Source organism: Propithecus coquereli, unplaced genomic scaffold, assembly GCF_000956105.1.
Source record: "Propithecus coquereli isolate 6110/MARCELLA unplaced genomic scaffold, Pcoq_1.0 Scaffold248, whole genome shotgun sequence".
Lineage (NCBI taxonomy): Eukaryota > Metazoa > Chordata > Mammalia > Primates > Indriidae > Propithecus > Propithecus coquereli.
The window spans coordinates 2,505,155-2,523,975 of NW_012148041.1; the positions used below are offsets into that span (position 1 = coordinate 2,505,155).

The following is an 18,821-nucleotide window of genomic DNA, read 5'->3' on the forward strand; positions in this document are numbered from 1 at the left end:
ATTTTACATATTGTCTGAGTTTGGGCTGATATGACAGAATACCACAGATTGGGTGGCTTGTGGACAACAGAAGTTTATTTCTCATGGTTCCGGAGGCTGGAAGTCTGAGGTCAGGGTACCAGCATGGTCAGGTGCTGCTGAAGGCCCTTTTCAGTCACAGAGCAGTCACAGACGGCTCATTTCTCTTTGTTCCCTCACATGGCAGAAAAAAAGAGAGTGGGAGAGCTCCCTGGAGTCCCTTTTACAAGGGTACTAATCCCATTCATGAGGACTCCACCCTCCTGATCTAATTCGCCCAAAGGTCCCACCTCCTAATACCATCACATTGGGGATTAGGTTTTCAATATATAAATGTTGGAGGGACACAAACATTCAGTCCATAACACGTATCATTAATGAAATCTCAAATCTACCCCTTACTCTATGCTTTAGCCACAATGGTCTTTTTTTTAAATTCTTAATTCCTCTAATTTACCGTAGGAGCTTTACACACGCTGTACCCTCTTCCAGGGACACTCCCTTACTCTTCTCTTTCACAAACCTTGCCTGTTATTGCCTCCTTTTTACCCAGTCATCACTTCCTCTGGGAAGCCAGCTTTGCTCTACCTGATCAGGCCAATCTCGCCTACGATATATTTTTAGGGCACCATTTCCCTCTCCTCCAGACCATTTTCCGAGTCATTTCACAACTATTTGTGTGATTCTCGCTATCTCACTAATTTCCTCTCTCTATGGGAAGGGATGGCAGGCTGAGGCTCTGTTTTGGCTTACCATTTTATTCTCCAAATCCATCTCAGTGTTTGAAAAACAGAAGCGACATAATAATACTTCTTGAATGAATGAACGATTAAGTTTGTAATATGATCCAAAAATTGTTTAAGGGAATCATGTAAAATACATAGTATGCTACAACATGGGTGAACCTTAAAGACGTCATGCTACATGAAATAATCCCATCACAGAAAGACAAATATTACACGATTCCACTTACATGAGGTTGTCAACCTGAAATAATCAAAAGGATCAGAATCCTGTTTTAAAGAGCTTATTCAGGCAAAAATCTAGGAAGAACCATCTGGTAAACATGGACTCCAGAGAAATGGGATCAGTGCTGCTCATTAAAAGTTAGGGTCGGGTCAGGCCAGGCGCGGTGGCTCGTGCCTGTAATCCTAGCTACTTGGGAGGCTGAGGCTGGCGTCCTTTGAGCCCAGGAGTTGGAGTGAGCTACAATGATGCCACTGCACTCCAGCCTGGGCAACAGAGTGAGACCCTGTCCCCCCACCAAAAAAAACAAAACAAAAACCTTAACAGCACATAACAATCCAGCAAGGCTGGTGTCATTATCTTATTTCAGAGAGAAGAAACTAAATAGAGAGGTTAAGGGATTCTGACACTTCAGCAGCAACAAGCAGTGTGGACTGCCATCCAAATCCAGGACTGTCTGACTTCAGAGCCTTTGATTTGATAGAAGAAAATAAAATTAAAAAGAGGAGAAAAGCTTACACAGAGGAGGGGAGTAAATCAAGGCAAATATAAGTAAGCTAGAAAAGAAGATCTAGAGGAGAGAGAAAGGAGAAAGAGAAAAGATTTGCTAGAATCCCCCTCACCTGGGAAACACCCCACGCAAGGCCAGCACAAGGCCTGGCTCAACAGCTGTTGTGCCCACTCCCCCTCTTCCCTTGTGGTATGAAATCCCATTTTACAAGCGAGGAAACCAGGCTTAGAGCTATCAAATCTTTGTATTTTTCCCTCCACTACAGATGAACTTTTTGGAGACACAATAAGAGACAAGGCTTCAAAGGAAAAATATCTGGGAGAGATAAAAAATAATTGGCATATCTTTCAGCAAAGCGGGAGTAAATCATTGAAAATATGGGTTATTTTTCTTTTTTTCCGAGAGCAGACATAACTAAATTCAGCAGTATGTCAGACTAGACTGAAAGGGGCTTGGGGTAGGGGTAAGTTTGGGGGCACCAGACAGTTCCTAGCTGAACTGTTCAGGAGAGGGAGATCTTGGGTGATTTTTCTAACACAATCGCAGTATCTCTACCCCAATATAGTTAATTAGTTTTGCGGCTCTGTCTTTCCAGGGGAAGAGCCCCAGGTAAATTCAGCAGCTTTTGCCAGGCAGAGCAAGCGCTGCCAGGAGAAAGGCCCAAGCTACCCTGCTTGGCATTTGCTTGGGGGCCCAGAATTTAAACTCAATCTTCTTCAGAAACTTCCCTTTCCTGTTCTTTGCTAAAGGTGAGTTTCCACATCACCCGACCGGTCTGATTTGCCGTCTGAGCCAAATCCTGGAAGTTTGGGTGAAAGGGGGGAAACCTGCTAGAGTCGGGCAAACTTTCCGAGCCAGGCTTTTCCTTAAGTCTGGGACTTAGGCGGCCACAGTCTGGTGCCAGCTTGGTCACGAACAGCTCAGTAACCTTGGGAGCAACTCTGAGCCACGTTTGTAAACGCGACGTTCTTAGTTCCTGACTAACCACTCACAAAGGCGAAATAATTAACGCACCCAGCCAATACCTTAATCTTGTTAGGAGCCAACGGCTCTATCAGTGCTTGGTAATGATGGCAATGGTTTTGTTTATTAAACCCCAGCCCATGTGGACGTGAGGTAGAGGGGTCTGTGCGAAACCCGCGGGTCGGCAGACGGAAGAACACCCGGGCAAGCGCCAGGGTCGTGGCGACGAGCGCGCAACAGCGCACGTCTCCACCACACGGCTGCACGGCCCAAGCGCGCTCCCAGGAACCGCGGCTCCCGCTGCGCTTGTAGTCGTTACGTCACGGCCTCCTCCGCCTCTGATTGGGCGTGTTCGTCCAATCATGTGATTTCCAGTGCGGCGTATAAATAAGGGCGAGGAGAAGGCGGTGGTCCGCCATTTCGTGGACGCCGGGTGAGGGAGACCTTCTGTGGGAGTGCGGCCGGAGCGGAGCGGGACGGTCCATCGGAGCGTGAGGACTTGAGCCTCCGCACTTAAACTTTAGATTTCGGTAAGAGACGGCGACAGAAGGAATGACGTGGGAATTGGAACTTTCACAGTGCCGAGGTGGAGCCAGGCCCAATGGCGGCGCCAGATTGAGACAAAGAGGCGCCGCCGCCATTTTGTGACGTTCAGCACGGGGCGGTGGCGGGGTCCACCGGCCCATCAGAGGGTTTCCCAGCCTTGGAATGGAGGTGTTTATACCCTTCATTGGGGGATGAACCGAGATAGGGAATTAGCCGGGAGTTGGCATGAAGAGGGGGAGCCGGTAACCGAGTTGTACTCCAGGTCGCGGCCTTTCAATTTTTATGGCGCCTTTTTTTTGGTGGGGGAGGGGCTCATTTTCTCGGGAAGCTTCTTAGGATTTTTTTCTCGAGTTAGTGATCAAGACTGGACTTTTCGGTTCATAGTAAATGGCTTTCGTACTTGACCTTTGTCTTCATGTAGTTTTAATTTGATTCCACTTTTTTACAGCTTTAATCTAAATCACTTTTCATTTAACCGGACGATCTTCCTTGAAGTTGAGCTGCATTGTTCTTATAGCTGCTTCCCGTTAATACGTAGGCCTGAAAGTGGTCATGGCGGTGTTTTTTTAAAAAATTAATTTCCACCAATGCTTTCGTCTGAAGACTAACTCCTGGGCACAGGGTGTGGTCGCGGCAACTCGGATGTGCCCTGACTGGGTTTTTTAATTAGATAAGCCCGGAGTGAGAAGAACGTGGTGTTTATGGAAAGCTGCTTCAAGCTGAATTATTGAGTAGGTTGCTTTCATGTAATTGAAACGGGTCTATACGTTGATTTCATTGCTGAAGTGACTTGAGTATTGAAGGTTCATCGGAAATAAGCCCTTGGAAGTGCAGTAATTTTGAGTAAGAAATGTCTTTTTGTAATTTAGTGTTTTTATTGAAGTGAAGTTCACATCTTTAATTCAAGATTTAAAGTGTACAGTTCAGTGGTATTAAGTACGTCCTCAAATGTTTTGCAACCATAATTTCTATCTAGTTCCAAAACATTTCCATCGCCTCCTAAGGGGACTTGTACCCATTAAGTAGTCACCCCCAGTTCCCTCAGGTCCCACCTTCCTCCAGACCCTGGCAGCCACTGGTCAGTCTCTATAGACTTGCCCATTTTAGATATTGCATATTCATGGATTGATATGTCTGCACGTTGTGTCTGGCTTCATTAACTTAACATAATTGTTTTCGCGATTGTTCAATAATTGTGGCATTTGTCAGTACTTCATTCTGAATAATACCTCGTTGTATGACTGTGTACCACATTTTGCATATCCATTTATCTGTTGGTGGACTTTTGGATTAGCACCTTTTGGCTACTATGAATACTGCTGTGAGCTTACATTTTTTAAAAGCTTGACACTTGGTCTTCTGCTTGACGAATTTTTACTGCATAAGACTTTGATCTATTTAATGACATGTGGTAGGTATTAACCTTGTTCCTGTAGAAAAGAAAAGTTTCTGTAGCATCAAAGAAGGCATTTTTTAAGTGAAAAATGCTGGCCTTATTTTATTAAAACTTGTTAAGTTTTGGCTTATGAAAGCACTTAGCTATCACTTACCTGGTGGTGTAAGATAAGTACTGGCTTTCTTGTCTTCATCATTGTTCCATTTGGTTTTCAAGTCCCCAGCAGAATTTGTTTCTGAGCAGATTACCCTGCTTTTCTAAATGCTTTATTTTGGGGATTAAATAAAATGATAGGTTAAGTCCCCAACTCATGGCTCACATTGTGGTTAATAACTCTTAATTTGCTGGCTTTCTAAGGCTGTGAGTAAGAATTGGGGAGAATGGATGTTCAAGAGTAGTATTTCTTGTTTGGTGTTTTAGCATTTTGGAATTCTTCCCTGAGGATCTGTGTTTTTAACTGTAGATGATTTGGATAAATTAATATTTTTGGTGTTCTTTTGTTACAGAAATGCATCGTGATTCCTGTCCATTGGACTGTAAGGTTTACGTAGGTAATCTTGGAAACAATGGCAACAAGACTGAATTGGAACGGGCTTTTGGCTATTATGGACCACTCCGAAGTGTGTGGGTTGCTAGAAACCCTCCCGGCTTTGCATTTGTTGAATTCGAAGATCCCCGAGATGCAGCTGATGCTGTCCGAGAGCTAGATGGAAGGTAATTTAATGATTAATTTATAGTAATGGTAAATGTTGTCTGTGCTTTTACTATTTAAAATCTTTGGGACATGTGGTATTTAGATGGCTTTTTAAAGTCTTTAAAAATAACTGGAATCAAATATTTAAGATTGGTCATAAATGATAACTTTTTTTTTTTACTTTTTTTATGACTAGTAGTGAATGTGGACTGATAATTGTTTAAAATTGTTTACAAATGATAATTACACAGGGTTTTATTGTACTGTTATATTACCTTTGCTTTTATGTGTTCGGAATAATTCCAGGAAGTGTGAATTGGTTACTATTTTCCTTTGTGTTTATAGTGTTCTGTTAGTTGACCAAGTAACACCTGAGTTTTTTCCTTCTCCCCTACCTACATTTGGAAACCATCGGAGTTCACGAAATCAAGGAAAACAGCTCATCCTTCAGATTCAAAAATCAGTTCTGCTTCAGAATTTCTGTCCTGGAGCATGTCAATAGTGCCTTAAATGGGACTCTTTTCTCCTTAACCAAAAAAAGGATCTGAGGGTTGGCTGTAAAGCTGTATGAAAGGTCCTTCCTTCAAGCAGGTTGCAGTAATGTTTTCCAAAGCCCACTGTTCCCAGTTGCTGTCCAAATAATGGTTTTATCTAAATTTAATGGCTACGTATGGATAAAGGGTGGGGGGTAATGGACTTTTTCTGCTATTCTTGGTTGTGATTTCTTAATGTGCCAATTATTGAGGGAAGAGGGTGATCTAAAAGCCAAAATGGTTCTCTTGTCTTCGATGTTTACTTAGAGAGTGGTTGGAGGAGAGCCAATAAATACAGCATAGTAAGTAATAAGTGCTGGAACCTCAAGGGAAGAAGTCACAATGAAGATGCAGGAGAACTAGTTCTTCGAGGATAAATCCAGGGGTCTTCACATTTAGGTAGCAACTGTTGGCAAGTTAGCATTGAGCTCAATAATCAGACCGTCTCTGACAAAAAGGTAGAAGAAAATTGGTTTCCTTGTCAGTTGGTACTTTAAAAACCCATTTAATTGTGCTTAATTTGAAATTAAACTGGAGAAAAAGTTCAATCATTTAATTTTAGAAAAATAAGGGAACTGAAACTGTTTTGGTGTTACAAGAGTTTACATTCAAACGTGTTTGTAAAGTAGCTAACTTGGGAGTGTTTACTTTCTGCTTTAATATACATGTCTCAGAAAGGTAAACTGTTTTAAATTTGTCTCTTCCCCCTCGTAGAACACTGTGTGGTTGCCGTGTAAGAGTGGAACTGTCGAATGGTGAAAAAAGAAGTCGAAATCGTGGCCCACCTCCCTCTTGGGGTCGTCGCCCTCGAGATGATTATCGTAGGAGGAGTCCTCCACCTCGCCGCAGGTACTTGAGAGATAGCGTGTTTAGAGGTATTGGTGTAATTGGAGTAGCTAGTAGGAGCAGGTATTTCTCCTAAAGTTTGTTGGTGGGTTTTAAACTTGAAGAATTGGAGGTTTTTATGAAACTTCTGCTGGGTGTAGTTTGGGGTATGTGAGTTGTGCTGAGTGTTGGCTTTTGTCTTTAGGTCACTGTTCATGTTGGTAGTCAGTAACTTCTATCTTGGATCTGTCTTCTAGTTCATCTTCTAGTTGCATCTTTCCAAGTCTTTATACTTCAGTTTAGGCCTTTTTCCATTTCTTGACTCCATAATGACAAACATTACATTCAACTCTAGCTCTTCACAATATGTGTTTTCTACTACTAGCACAATTGTAATATTTATCAAACAGGCAGCTGTTTTAATGTTACAACTGGTAAAGTAGAAGTCATTCTGAAACTAACTTAAGTCACTGACCAATAAAGGGGGCTAAAAAAGAAGTAATCCCAGTCATCTGTTCTTCAATCCCAAATAGGAGAGAATTCAGTTTTTTTGTAATTGAAAATGGCATCATTCTTGGACCAGGCAGTATTGTCTGGACGATAACTCCACATCTCCTCAAATCTCCAAAATAGTTTCTGTGGGACTAAATTTACCTCTTACAGGTGAGTGAAGTCCTTCTAGGAGATAGGAGTTCAAAATCTTGCCCCTTTTGCTATTTTGAAAAACAACAACACACTGTTGCCCATCATAATAAAGAGTATTTGTTAGCTAATAGATGGTTGTACTGATGGCTTGTTTTTCATTTTTTTTTTGTGCTTTTTGGTCCATCTATTAATAAAAATGAACCCCGTTACAGAGTCACCATCATGTCTCTTCTCACCACCCTCTGAATCTGCATTAGCCAGTCAACTAGCCCTTTCAGCGTCATGTGACCAGCGCGCCCCATTCAGCTTGGCTGGTGTCGTTTCACATGACCCAGGCTGGCCAGTCGTCAGGTTGCACCGCCCTTTGGTTCCCGAGCATGCTGTTTTCTCTCAGCCTTCTCTCCAACCTTAACCAAATCGGCAGCAGCCACCTCGACCGCCCACACATTCCTGGCCAATCAGCTCAGCTGTTTATTTACCAAATGTCTTCACAACAACTACAGCAGCAGCCTTCGGCTAACAAAAAAGCAGGAAAAATCCACAACACCCCCTTCGCCAACCAACTAAATCCAACGCAACATCTGGCAAAACCTTTTCAGCAAATTCTTCCTGGCCGTCAGTCCGGCAGCCTCACCTCACCATTTCTAGCTTGTTGAAACCCAAAACTAGTAAGTTTTTCCTGCTTATACAGTTTACTGCTGGTTAAAATAAGGAGTAAGCGGCTTAAAGTAATTCTTTTTTCTGGATCAAAGGCTGGCTGTGCATAATTGAATGGTAACGTACATATATATTGCTTGAAAAAACTTTTAAGGGTGATAGGGAACTCATAATGTAACTAGACCTTCAAGTGAAACTCATTTGCATGTGTGAGATGCCAAACTAAAAATTTTAATATCTCTAACAGATTTAGCTTTCCTTTCTGGCAAAAATTTGTTGAATCCTATCACCTTTAAATGGTTTTACTAACAGTTTTCAAAATTTTAAAATTTTGGGGGTGAAGTGTGGGCAAAGCTAAGGTGATTTTGATAAGCCTAAACACACTCTTAAATGTGACGATCACAAACGCAGTTCTAATGTAGCACTTAATGGCATCAATATTTACACCTAGCGCGTTTTCACAAAAATTACACTATCCACTTGGTACCTAAGTCTTGTCATGGACTTATAGGTTTGCATGGGTTCCAAATACTGGTTTATGGTACTGTTTTTGGAACTACTTGTGGGACTACATTTTGGTGTGGTGTTTGGGTAGTGGAGTTAGTTTGACATGAAGTTTTGCATTGGACAGATCTGCTGTGAAGCATTCTTTGTTAAAGTGAATCCATGGTTGGAATACCTGCTTTTCACTTGAGCTTTTTGGTTCCTTAATCTCTCTGTGCCTTTTTTTTCTTTTCTTTTTATTTATTTATTTGTTTGTTTTTGGACGATGGGTGCCAGTTCTTCGGCACATTCACTGGGCCCAACAGTGAGATTGAAAAGTTGGGAAATACCTCACGCCATAAATGATAATTGATGATTAGCCTAATTTTCCCGTTTCTGCTTTTAGATCTCCAAGAAGGAGAAGCTTCTCTCGGAGCCGGAGCAGGTAAATAACTTCTACCTATTTTGGCTACGTTCTCAGAAGTGGCAGTGTTTCTGCTATTCCTAAGCTGTTTTTTCCAAATGACTTGGTTAATGGGAATAGACCTTGATTTTAGCAGTGAATCAAGTGGCATATAAAGCCAATATTAGATTGTAAGGATAAGCCAGCTTTTAGTTTTTAAAGACTTCTTAGAAAATAATTCCGTTAAGTGTAATTATCATACTTAAAGTGGCCCTCATGTTCTTTCTCTGGTTTAGGTCCCTTTCTAGAGATAGGAGAAGAGAGAGATCACTGTCTCGGGAGAGAAATCATAAGCCCTCCCGATCCTTCTCTAGGTCTCGAAGGTAAGATCTTGCATACCTATAATACACTGAGGTCCGTCTTTTAAGCCATAATTTTTTATCTTAATCTATTGATAATATGTCACTAAGTGTCACCGAGTTACAGATGTAAAAGTTTTTGTTTTCTTTGTTTTAGCCGATCTAGGTCAAATGAAAGGAAATAGAAGACCAGTTTGCAAGAGAAGTGGTGTACAGGAAATGACTTCATTTGACAGGAGTATGTACAGAAAATTCAAGTTTTGTTTGAGACTTCATAAGCTTGGTGCATTTTTAAGATGTTTTAGCTGTTCAAATTTGTTTGTCTCTTGGAACAGTGACACAAAAGCTCTAATTCTCTATGGTTTGAAATGGATCATATGAGGCATGTAATACCAAGAATTGTTACTTTACAATGTTCCCTTAAGCAAAACTGAATTTGCTTTTTAGTTTTGTATAAACTAATAATAAACCTCTAAATCCTGCCCAGCTGAAGTGTGGATTTTTTTAAAATATAGAAACAAAATTGGCAAAAATTGAACTAAGATTTACTTTTTTTCCCACATTTGGGATATAGTGTGCAGCTGTGGTTGAACAAGCAGTCTTCAGAAGCTGCTGTGAAACAAGCCAGCAGGTAAAAATAAAAGCTGCACCGTTATACTAAATTAGAGGTTTTTGAAAAATCCAACTGGTTTTCACCCCAGGCAGAGGTCGCCTAATTGGTATGGAATCTGGTAAATTCTAAGAAAGTTTTTCCTTTGCTTTAGATCCTAAGTTAAGTTCCTTACGTGATCGCTATATATGAATACATAGCTGTTTGTAACGTTCTTTATTTGGAAATTTGAGATAATCGAAATACCAATGTCCTGCCAGTTTAAGGGTACATTGTAGAGCTGAACTTTGAGTTACTGTGCAAGATTTTTTTTTCCATGCTGTCATTTGTAATATGTTTTGTGAGAATCCTTGGGATTAAAGTTTTGGTTACAATTGTTGTTTAACTTGAAAGCCTGTTTTTCCTTGCAAACTCAAATCTGTGAGCTTGGTACAAAGTCCAGGTATAACATTCCTATTGGAAGCCATACTTATATTTTCTTGTAAAGTGCTTTTGAATTAATAAAATATTAGCATAATTGTGTAATAGTCAGTTGAACCCACTGTTACCATTGTTCTTACCCCGGGGGAAGCAGTTGGTTACACAATTCTTATTTTATGAGAAAGATAACTGAGAGACACTATGGATTAGTCTTCTGAAGTGACGGGAATATTTAGTTATCACCTAAGTGATAATAATTACCCATTCTTTTAAGGAGTAGAAGCCAGTTTAAGGTCCATGACAGTGACCAATATTTTAAAATACAGCAGCAACCTGGTACGTTATAACCCAGAGTTGCCCCTTTAAAATTGGTTTTTATCTTAAGCATGAAAAGTTTCCACAAAGTTTTAAAACTTGCTTCCATTTTATAATTTGAGGTATTGCATGGGAATTCTAAACCAGTCCATCATGATGTAAAGATCACGATATGGTTCAAATGTAATAGTGCAGAATTGAATATGGAAGCATGCATAACCTTCCTTTTAGAAAATGGGAGGAGTTGTAATTTCAAATTTTTGTGCAATTAGATTAAATCATAATGCAACAGTCTTGTGGCTTAGTTTCCTTAAATATGCTCTTCCAAGATAGTTTTGATTATGCTATACTGACTTTGTCTTTAACATGAAAGATAAGTCATTGCAGTAAGAGTTAAATCTATAAGGCCGTATTGAGATTTAGGTCCTAAAATTATTTCCAGTGGTCCTATTAAACATTCACACAAATCTCAACAAGGGAGGGGAGAATTGCTGTCAGGAAGGTTCAGTATGAGCCTTACAGTTGGGCATGTTCCAAGAAGACACTTTAAGATGGCCTGTTGAGTACTGGGACCTCTGGGTTTTTGGACCTTTTGGTGTTTCCCCATGGCCTAAATATACATGTTCTTATTAGGAACAAGGCAAGATAGCTAAGAAGTTAAGGAAGCAATATGGTGTGTCAGTTATACTGCTTTTTTAAATGGACAATTATATGGGCTTTTTTGGGCAGTATACAACTTGGAGTCTTAAATTGGAAGAGTTTCTGTAAAAAGCACAATTGGTTATGGTAGGTATAATGTGGCTAATAGAGGAATAATATAGAACCTGAAATAAAGTTGACTTCATCAGGGAGTTATCCTTTCCTTACAAATCGGCAATTACTTTAACCGGAAGTCTTAAGCACAATTTTATGGCTTGTAGAATATTTGGAACATGGAGGTTGTTAAAACCTTGAATTGATTGTGGCTATTTGGAAATTCTGAAGCTTCTGTAATTTCTAAAATTACAGGTCACGTTAGCTAGTTGTCTTCATCTTCTTGAGTTGATTGTAATACTAAGTCACAAAACAACTTTGACAACAGGTGTTCACTAGAAGTCACTGTTAATATTTTGTGATAATATAAGGAAACTTCTAAGGATTATAATTGGCTTTTATGCTTTCAAGAGTATTTAACTTGGTCTGTGGTTCTTAGTTCTTCATGGGTTGCTTCTGACCTCCATATCTTAAGCAGAAAGTTGAAAACAAAATTTGCCAGAGAAACTTCAGTTTTACAAGGCATAGCTATCCTGTATGTACCATTCATATGTTTGAATATCTTAGAGATCCTTGAAAAGATCATGTGATCTGTAAATGCATCTGTACCCTATTAGACCACAGTTAGTAGTGGCTCACACTCAAACCCATATGTGGATGGGAAATCCTGGTTTCTTTTCATTATATTCATTTTAGTACAGTGCTTCTTAATTAGGAATGGTGTTGATTGTAGAGATCTTCAAAATATATACAGCCTAACTCCAGGCTCATTGACTTAGTTTTTCAGGGTGAGCTAGCCCTGTGTAATTTGGAAGTGTTCCTCTAGGTGATAAACATCCTTGGTTATATAAGAACCAGTGATTTAGTACTTTGTCTAAATGTGTTTTTTTCAGAAACCTGAATGGGATTTAGTTGTCAGATCTAGTTGGCGGTAATCTCTTCCAGTTGTATATTTTTGTACTACTAGACTGTTGCTTTCTGGTTTTCCATTTTTTTAAGAACATAAAAGATTTATAATTAAAGTCACTGAAGAAAAACTGGGTTGGAAGTACATTTTTATCCACATAATCCAGTAGTGTTTGTTGAATTTGATTTTTCTGTGTTCATACTAATTCTCTTCATCTTGTTTTATTAAGGATTCATTGGATACCTGAAAAGAATTGAGCTGTAGCACCTTTCAGGTTCTGAGATGGAGTCACTGAAATTTGTTTTGATAAGTTCAGTATAACTGCTTAGTTTTGCCCACAAAACTTTTCCCTTGTTGGATTGCAGAAGTTCCTAATACAGTGTTTAGATTCTCATCATTTAGTATCCTAGTGCTTTCTCTTAATTCTCTGGAACTCAGGACAGCCAAAAGTGATTTCTAAGCTAACATGAGATATATGTATAGAACATTGCTTTTCTCAACTTCAGTTTTTCCTCAGTTCTGACATAACACATATTTTACTACAAAAGTCTTGGAATGTGGCCACTTAGTACTAGTCTTTACTGCTATAAGTTAATGTGTGTGTTTTGGACAAGTGAAAATCTCAAAACACTGATACTTCACTTCCTCGTGGGTCATCATTTGGAGAGGTCCTGAAATGAAGAATATTTCACTCTATTTCCAGAGCAAAATTAAGCTTCCCAGAAAAGATATATAGATTAAAAGACTCTTCCCTTCTTTTTAAAGCCTTGTTCATTTGTGGTGGGCACCTGTGTTTCGGTGTATACCTCATTCAGATTTCGTCTGGAGCAAGGTGGCATTCTTTTTATTTGCAAAGCCCCCAAAGTTCTAATTGAAGCCAAGAAGAATGGTGTTGAAGTGGCCTGATGCAACTTAACTTGTAAAATACTGCCTGAGGGGAGGGGGAAGTAGAGATTTGCAGTTTGTATTGGTCATTAGGAAAAGGAAATGGGAATTATGTGAGCATAAAAAATAGTATAGCGTAAATTTTGGGACCTAGTTTCATTTTTGAAAGAATAACCCCCTCAGGAAACAATTTCTAAATCTTAAACTCAGGCAGCTGGTCACTTAACCCATTCCAACTGGCTGTCTGTTACCAGAATCTCATTATAGTGAGGAAATTTATTTTTAGTTTAGATAAAACCACCCATGTTACATTCTCAAGGAGAGAGAGTACAGGTAAATACATATTGGAATGTTGATTTGTCATTTGTTTGACACCTTCGCTGGGCAAAGTCCATGACACAGGCATTTAGTGAGGAATTGGGTACAGCCAATATCTAGAAAGAACATATGTAATATTTGTGTTTGGAGTTAATTTTAGGCTGTTGTGACTTTTAGACTAAACAATTCATCTTCACCCGTTTTAGATTAGAATAATAAAGAGGTGTTGGTTGTAATGTTTTATATGCCCTGTGAGGATGACTCTTAGACCTGGAGTTAGGCAGCAAATCTTTAGTAGAGGGTCCTTTGAAAAGCCCCTTAGTGCTAGCAGGATAAACCAAGTGAATTGGGCAAAATGGCAAGGTGTGGGGGGACATAAGGAAGAACTCACATTCAAATGATACAAATGAATCTGAAGTGAAGAGGAAGAAACGAATGACTTAATCATAAGTTTGGAGCGGGAAGCAATTGAGAATATAAACCAGCAGAATGTAAATGTAAAACAGGATTGTTAAGCTACAAATTTGAAGTAGATGGAATTTGATGGTTTTTGACTTCCCATTAGCCATACTTTCGGGGATTTTAAATTGATCTATTTTACTCTTTTAGAGATAGATGAAGCCTCACTGTTATCCAGGCTGGAGTGCATTGGCCCAGTCATAGCTCACTGCATCCATAAACTGGCTAGGACTATAAGCGTGTGCTACCACATCTGGCTAATTTTTTGCAGAGGATGGGGTCTTGCTGTGCTGCCCAGGTTGATCTCAAACTCCTGGCCTCAAGTGATCCTCCCACCTTGGCTTCCCAAAGTGTTGGGGTTACAGCTGTGCGCCACCATGCCCGGCCTAGCCATACTTTTGAATAAGCGGGTATTGGGTAACTTGTCCAGCTTTAGTACTGACAGGAAAGCCAAGAAGTTGGGGCTGTTAGTGTACTAATGAATGGCTGGCTCATGTATTCTAGCTGTCTGGGATTTAATGGAGAACAGGTAGTTTACTGACTTCAGTTGGCAATGTGTGACAGTCCATTTGACATGAAATTGGCTTCAAGGAGTGAGGTTGGGAGAAGTGGGTGAACACACTGATAAGGAGAGGGCTAAGGACTGAACCTTAGAAGGTATCTGCCTTTTAAGGTGTTGGGAGCTTCAGTGAAGACAACTGGAGCGGTGAGGAAAGGAAGTAATGCCCACGGGCACCTCTCTACCAAACATCGGGCAGAGCCATTTCCATAGGATCTTGAACCACGTGAGAGGTGAATATCACAGAGGCCAGAAAGTGTTCATTTACACATTATTATGCATCCTACTAAAATAGCAGTATATTCAGAATCCAGGCCAGCCCCGACTCCAGATCCTTTTGTTCCACTGCATTTTAACTTTCTCAACCCAATCATAAAAAGCCATTTTATTGCCACTCAGTGACTGTCAGGATTTAGGGTGTCTTTACAATTATAAAAGTAAAACATGCTCAAGGTAAGAAATAACAGTAGTATGTACATTGAAAAATAATTACCTCCTCTAGTCTATTATAAGGTCACTTGTTAAAATTATTGTGTAATCTTGTAGAAAGTTACACATATGAGCAAATATTTATACACATTGAAATCATGCTAACCATTGTCCTTCAGCTTTTTCCTTTACACATTTGAAGTCTGTTTGTCTGAGGCATGTATATTGTATAGATCTACAATGCAAGAGCCCTTATATGGGCAGGAACCATAATTGTTTCAGCAGTTAAGACATTTCTTGACGGGCCAACGCAGCTGTCCTGAGGGATGCCCAAGTGATGCACAATACGATACAACAAAAATTTTGCGGTTGTCAAGGAAGGTGTGGACGGCTTGGCATTTAGTCTGCCACGTTCACTACTAACCTTGTCATGGGCATGATTAGAAGCTATGACTAGTTGATATTGCTATTATGTAGTCTGGTTTTACCACCCCAGTTTTGAGCCTTTTAGAAATTTGAGAGCAACGTTGGTGAGTATTTAGATGAGGACTGGTAAACACCAAACTTTGAGGACTTAACTTTCAGCCTGAGAAAAGTATACATTTTTTTCCAGGGATTCGTGACCTCTTGTTTCAAAACAGGGTAGCCCAAGTTAGGAGCTTATTATGTAGCATTTCCGAGTTGCTGGGAGAAAAATACTGGTCTAGATTAAGTGGACACATTTAAGTGATTATTGACTTGGTGATTAGAGTTACTTGATACTCTACCAGCAACTGTAGTCTGTTGACCTGGAAGAATGGTCCATTCCTTTCGTGAGGTGATTTTGATGAGTTTTCAATAGAGATGGATGGAAGGAAACGTTTTTTTACCTGTGTGTCATCCAAAACTGGTACCCGAACCAGGGCCAACTTTTAGAATATGACAATAGTTGACAGGAAGACGGTGATTCAAAAGGGCATTAGTAGGTTGGATGTGATCATCTCTCTCTTGAGGAAGAGATTGAGGTTCAGAGGGGCTTGGCAGGTTGTTGCAGCCCAGCAGTGATTGAGCTGAAACTATATAATCTGGGTAGCAGGACCAGGTGTAGATAAACTGGAAGGGGCTTTAGAGTCCATAGTCCCAAGTCCTCTAAAGAGATGAGAAGGTGGATTTGTCCAAGGTAACACGGACACGGGCAGAGAAAGGCTCTTTTGCCCCAATAGTTAATCCAGTGCTTGGTGCAGGGAGCAGTGTAACGTTAAGGCCTTCAGGCTAGGAAACCAGCAGCCCAGGTTTGAACCCTGGCTTCCTCGCTTACAGGTCTATGACTTTGGACCAGTTACATAGTCTGGGATTCCATTTTTCTCGTCTGTAAAATGGTGATAATAGGAAGCAACTATCCTGTAGCGTCGATCTCCCTTGAGAATGTGGTGTGATGCACATGAAGTACTCAGGGCAGGGCATGGCGCAGGCAGTAAACAATAGTTCTGTGGCAGGCTCACACTGGTTGGTGTGCAGTAAGCACTCAAGTAAGTGTGCTAGTGCATGCCTGTAGTCCTAGCTACTCTGGAGGCTGAGGCAGGAGGATCGGTTAGTTCATTGAGCCCAGGAGTTTGAGGCTGCAGTGAGCTATCATCACACCACTGCCCTTCAGCTTGGGTGACAGAGTGAGACCCTCTCTCAAAAAAAAAAAAAAAGTAGCATTTGAACCACTGTGGGATCAGAAACACATCCCTAACTGCACTATGGAATAAATCGCCTGGAGAACTGGGCTCAAGCAGTCCTCCCACTGCAGCCTCCGAAGTAGTGGGGACTGCACCCTGCCCTCAGTCTCTGTCTTTTGACCTCAATTCCCCCAGGCCTTCCTGTATATGGAACAATGAAACAAGCCACATCTGTGCTCTCAGCCTGGGACCCTGCCCGCTGGCCATGCCTGCCCAGTCCTGTTCAAGCTTGCTGGCAGAGGCAGCCCTGGTTCTATTTCTCTGGAGGCTGCGGTGCCGCACTGGAAACTCCCAGCATTCCCTGGGTGCATGCCTTGATGTCACTGAGCAGCCAGGCTTGTCACCAGAAAATGCTCTCCTTTGCTCCTTCGTTCAACACATTGATATTGCTGGTGCTGGGGATGTCCCCTGAGCAACGTGGGAGTGAAAAGGTAGGCAATCAGACGGGAAGAGAACTAAATAGTGGAATTGCCATATGCTGAGCACATGCGGGGTGCTTTTCCTCATCAACCTTGTGACCTTGGGGTTATCTCTCATTAAGACCCTCAGAGAGGGAAAGTGGTCTCAACTCTTATCAGACTCGGTCCCTCTTTTATTTAAAAAAAAAAAAAATTGGTAATGATCCTAGACTATTCTGAAGTGAAATCCATGTTCTACATTCATTATTTTTAAAAATATAAATATGAAGCCTTAACTATAATGCAAAAATAGAAGAAAAGCAGTTTTTGAAATAAACTGTGTTTCTGTATGTAAATACCAGATATGAGTGTGCTAGAACACATAAATCAGATGCTTGAACCCACTTGAAGCCACTCCATACTTTCATATGCCTGGAGGAGAATTAAGACTGGAGGCACATGTAGACAACTAGAATGGAAACCAGAGCCAGAAACTAATGATAGAACAGTTATTTGAATATAAGAGAGTGGAAAACAGACCTCAGTGATGTAGGGATAACATGCCAAGACAAATAGACTGCTGGATTGGAGAAGTGAAGTACGACTTCATAAACTGGGCCTGAAAATTTAATGTCAAAATAACTCCCTGTTTTCTTTTTTCTTTCTTCTTTTTGAAACAGAGTCTCACTCTGTTGTCCTGGGTAGAGTGTAGTGGCATTATCAGCTCACTGAAACCTCAAACTCCTGGCTCAAGGGATGCTCCTGCCTCAGCCTCCTGAGTAGCTGGGACTACAGGTTTGCGCCACGATGCCCACTAATTTTTCTATTTTTAGTAGAAATGGGGTCTCCCTCTTGATCAGGCTAGTCTCACACTCCTGAGCTCAAGCAATCTTCCTGTCTTGGCCTCCCAGAGTGCTAGGATTATAGGTGTGAGCCCTTATGCCTGGTCAAGATAACTCCCCTGTTTTAACATGGGTAGGATAATGACGAAATACCTACCCATGGGTTAATAAGAATTAAAACAGGCATAACTTGTTTTATTGCATTTCACTTTATTGTGCTTCAAAGATAACTGCGTTTTTTTAAAACAAAGTGAAGGTTTGTAGCAACCCTGCATCAAGCCAAGCCTATTAGCACTATTTTTCCAACATGTGCTTGCTTTGTGTCTCACATTTTGTTAATTCTTGCAGTATTTCAAACTTTCATCGTCACTATATTCGTTACAGTGATGAGTGATCTTTGATGTTACTATTGTAATTTTTGGGGGGTGCCACAAGCCTCACCCACATAAGACAGCAAACTGAATTGATAAACGTGTGTGTTCTGACTGCCCCACCAACCACCCTTTCCCCATCCCTTTCCCCTCTCCTTGGGCCTCCCTATTTCCTGAGAAACAACAATATTGAAATTAGGCCAATTAATAACAATAGTGGCCTCTTAAATGTACAAGTGAAAGGAAGAGTTGCACATCTCACTTTAAACCAAAAGCTAAAAAGGATTAAGCTTAGTGAGGAAGGCATGTCAAAAGCCAAGACACACTGAAAGTTAGGCCTCTTGTGTCAGTTAGCCAAGTTGTGAATGCAAAGGAAAAGTTCTTGAAGTGCTACTCCAGTGAACACCTGAATGATAAAAACGTGAAACAGCCGTATTGCTGATGTGGAGAAAGTTTAGTGGTTCGGATAGAAGACCAAACCAGCCACAGCATTCCTTAACCAATTCCTAATCCAGAGCAAGGCCCTAACTCTCTTCCATTCTGTGAGGGCTGAGAGAGGTGAAGCTGCAGAAGTAAAGTTTAAAGCTAGCAGCGGTCGGTTCGTGAGGCTTAAGGAAAGAAGCCGTCTGTATAACGTAAAAGTGCAAGGTGAAGCCACAAGAGCTGATGCAGAAGCTGTAGTAAGTTACCCAGAACATCAGGCTAAGATAATTGATGAAGGTGGCTACACTAAACGACAGATGTAGATGTAGTCTTTTATTGGGAGAAGATGCCATCCAGGACTTAAATAGCTAGAGAGGTTGAGAAGTCCATGCCTGGCTTCAAAGCTTTAAATGACAGCCTGACTCTCTCT

General features: G+C 40.8%; 1 protein-coding gene across 1 annotated transcript; it reads left to right on the forward strand.

Annotated features, from left to right (window-relative positions):
• Window positions 1-2,816: 2,816 nt before the first annotated feature.
• SRSF3 (serine/arginine-rich splicing factor 3) lies at window positions 2,817-10,637 on the forward strand. Its single transcript, XM_012646615.1, has 6 exons — window positions 2,817-2,988; window positions 4,907-5,114; window positions 6,342-6,476; window positions 8,644-8,682; window positions 8,937-9,023; window positions 9,157-10,637. Exons 2-6 carry the CDS (start codon window positions 4,909-4,911, stop codon window positions 9,182-9,184), a joined length of 495 nt encoding a protein of 164 aa, XP_012502069.1. The 5' UTR covers window positions 2,817-2,988; window positions 4,907-4,908; the 3' UTR covers window positions 9,185-10,637.
• Window positions 10,638-18,821: the final 8,184 nt, after the last annotated feature.

What these genes read in the sequence shown, in the direction of transcription:
- SRSF3 (XM_012646615.1), top strand. Translation starts at nt 4,909, where the DNA reads ATGCATCGTGATTCCTGTCCATTGGACTGTAAGGTTTACGTAGGTAAT. An exon ending in TTCTCTCGGAGCCGGAGCAG is followed by an intron (nt 8,683 to 8,936) that starts GTAAATAACTTC and finishes TCTCTGGTTTAG; the next exon opens with GTCCCTTTCTAGAGATAGGA. An exon ending in TCCTTCTCTAGGTCTCGAAG is followed by an intron (nt 9,024 to 9,156) that starts GTAAGATCTTGC and finishes TCTTTGTTTTAG; the next exon opens with CCGATCTAGGTCAAATGAAA.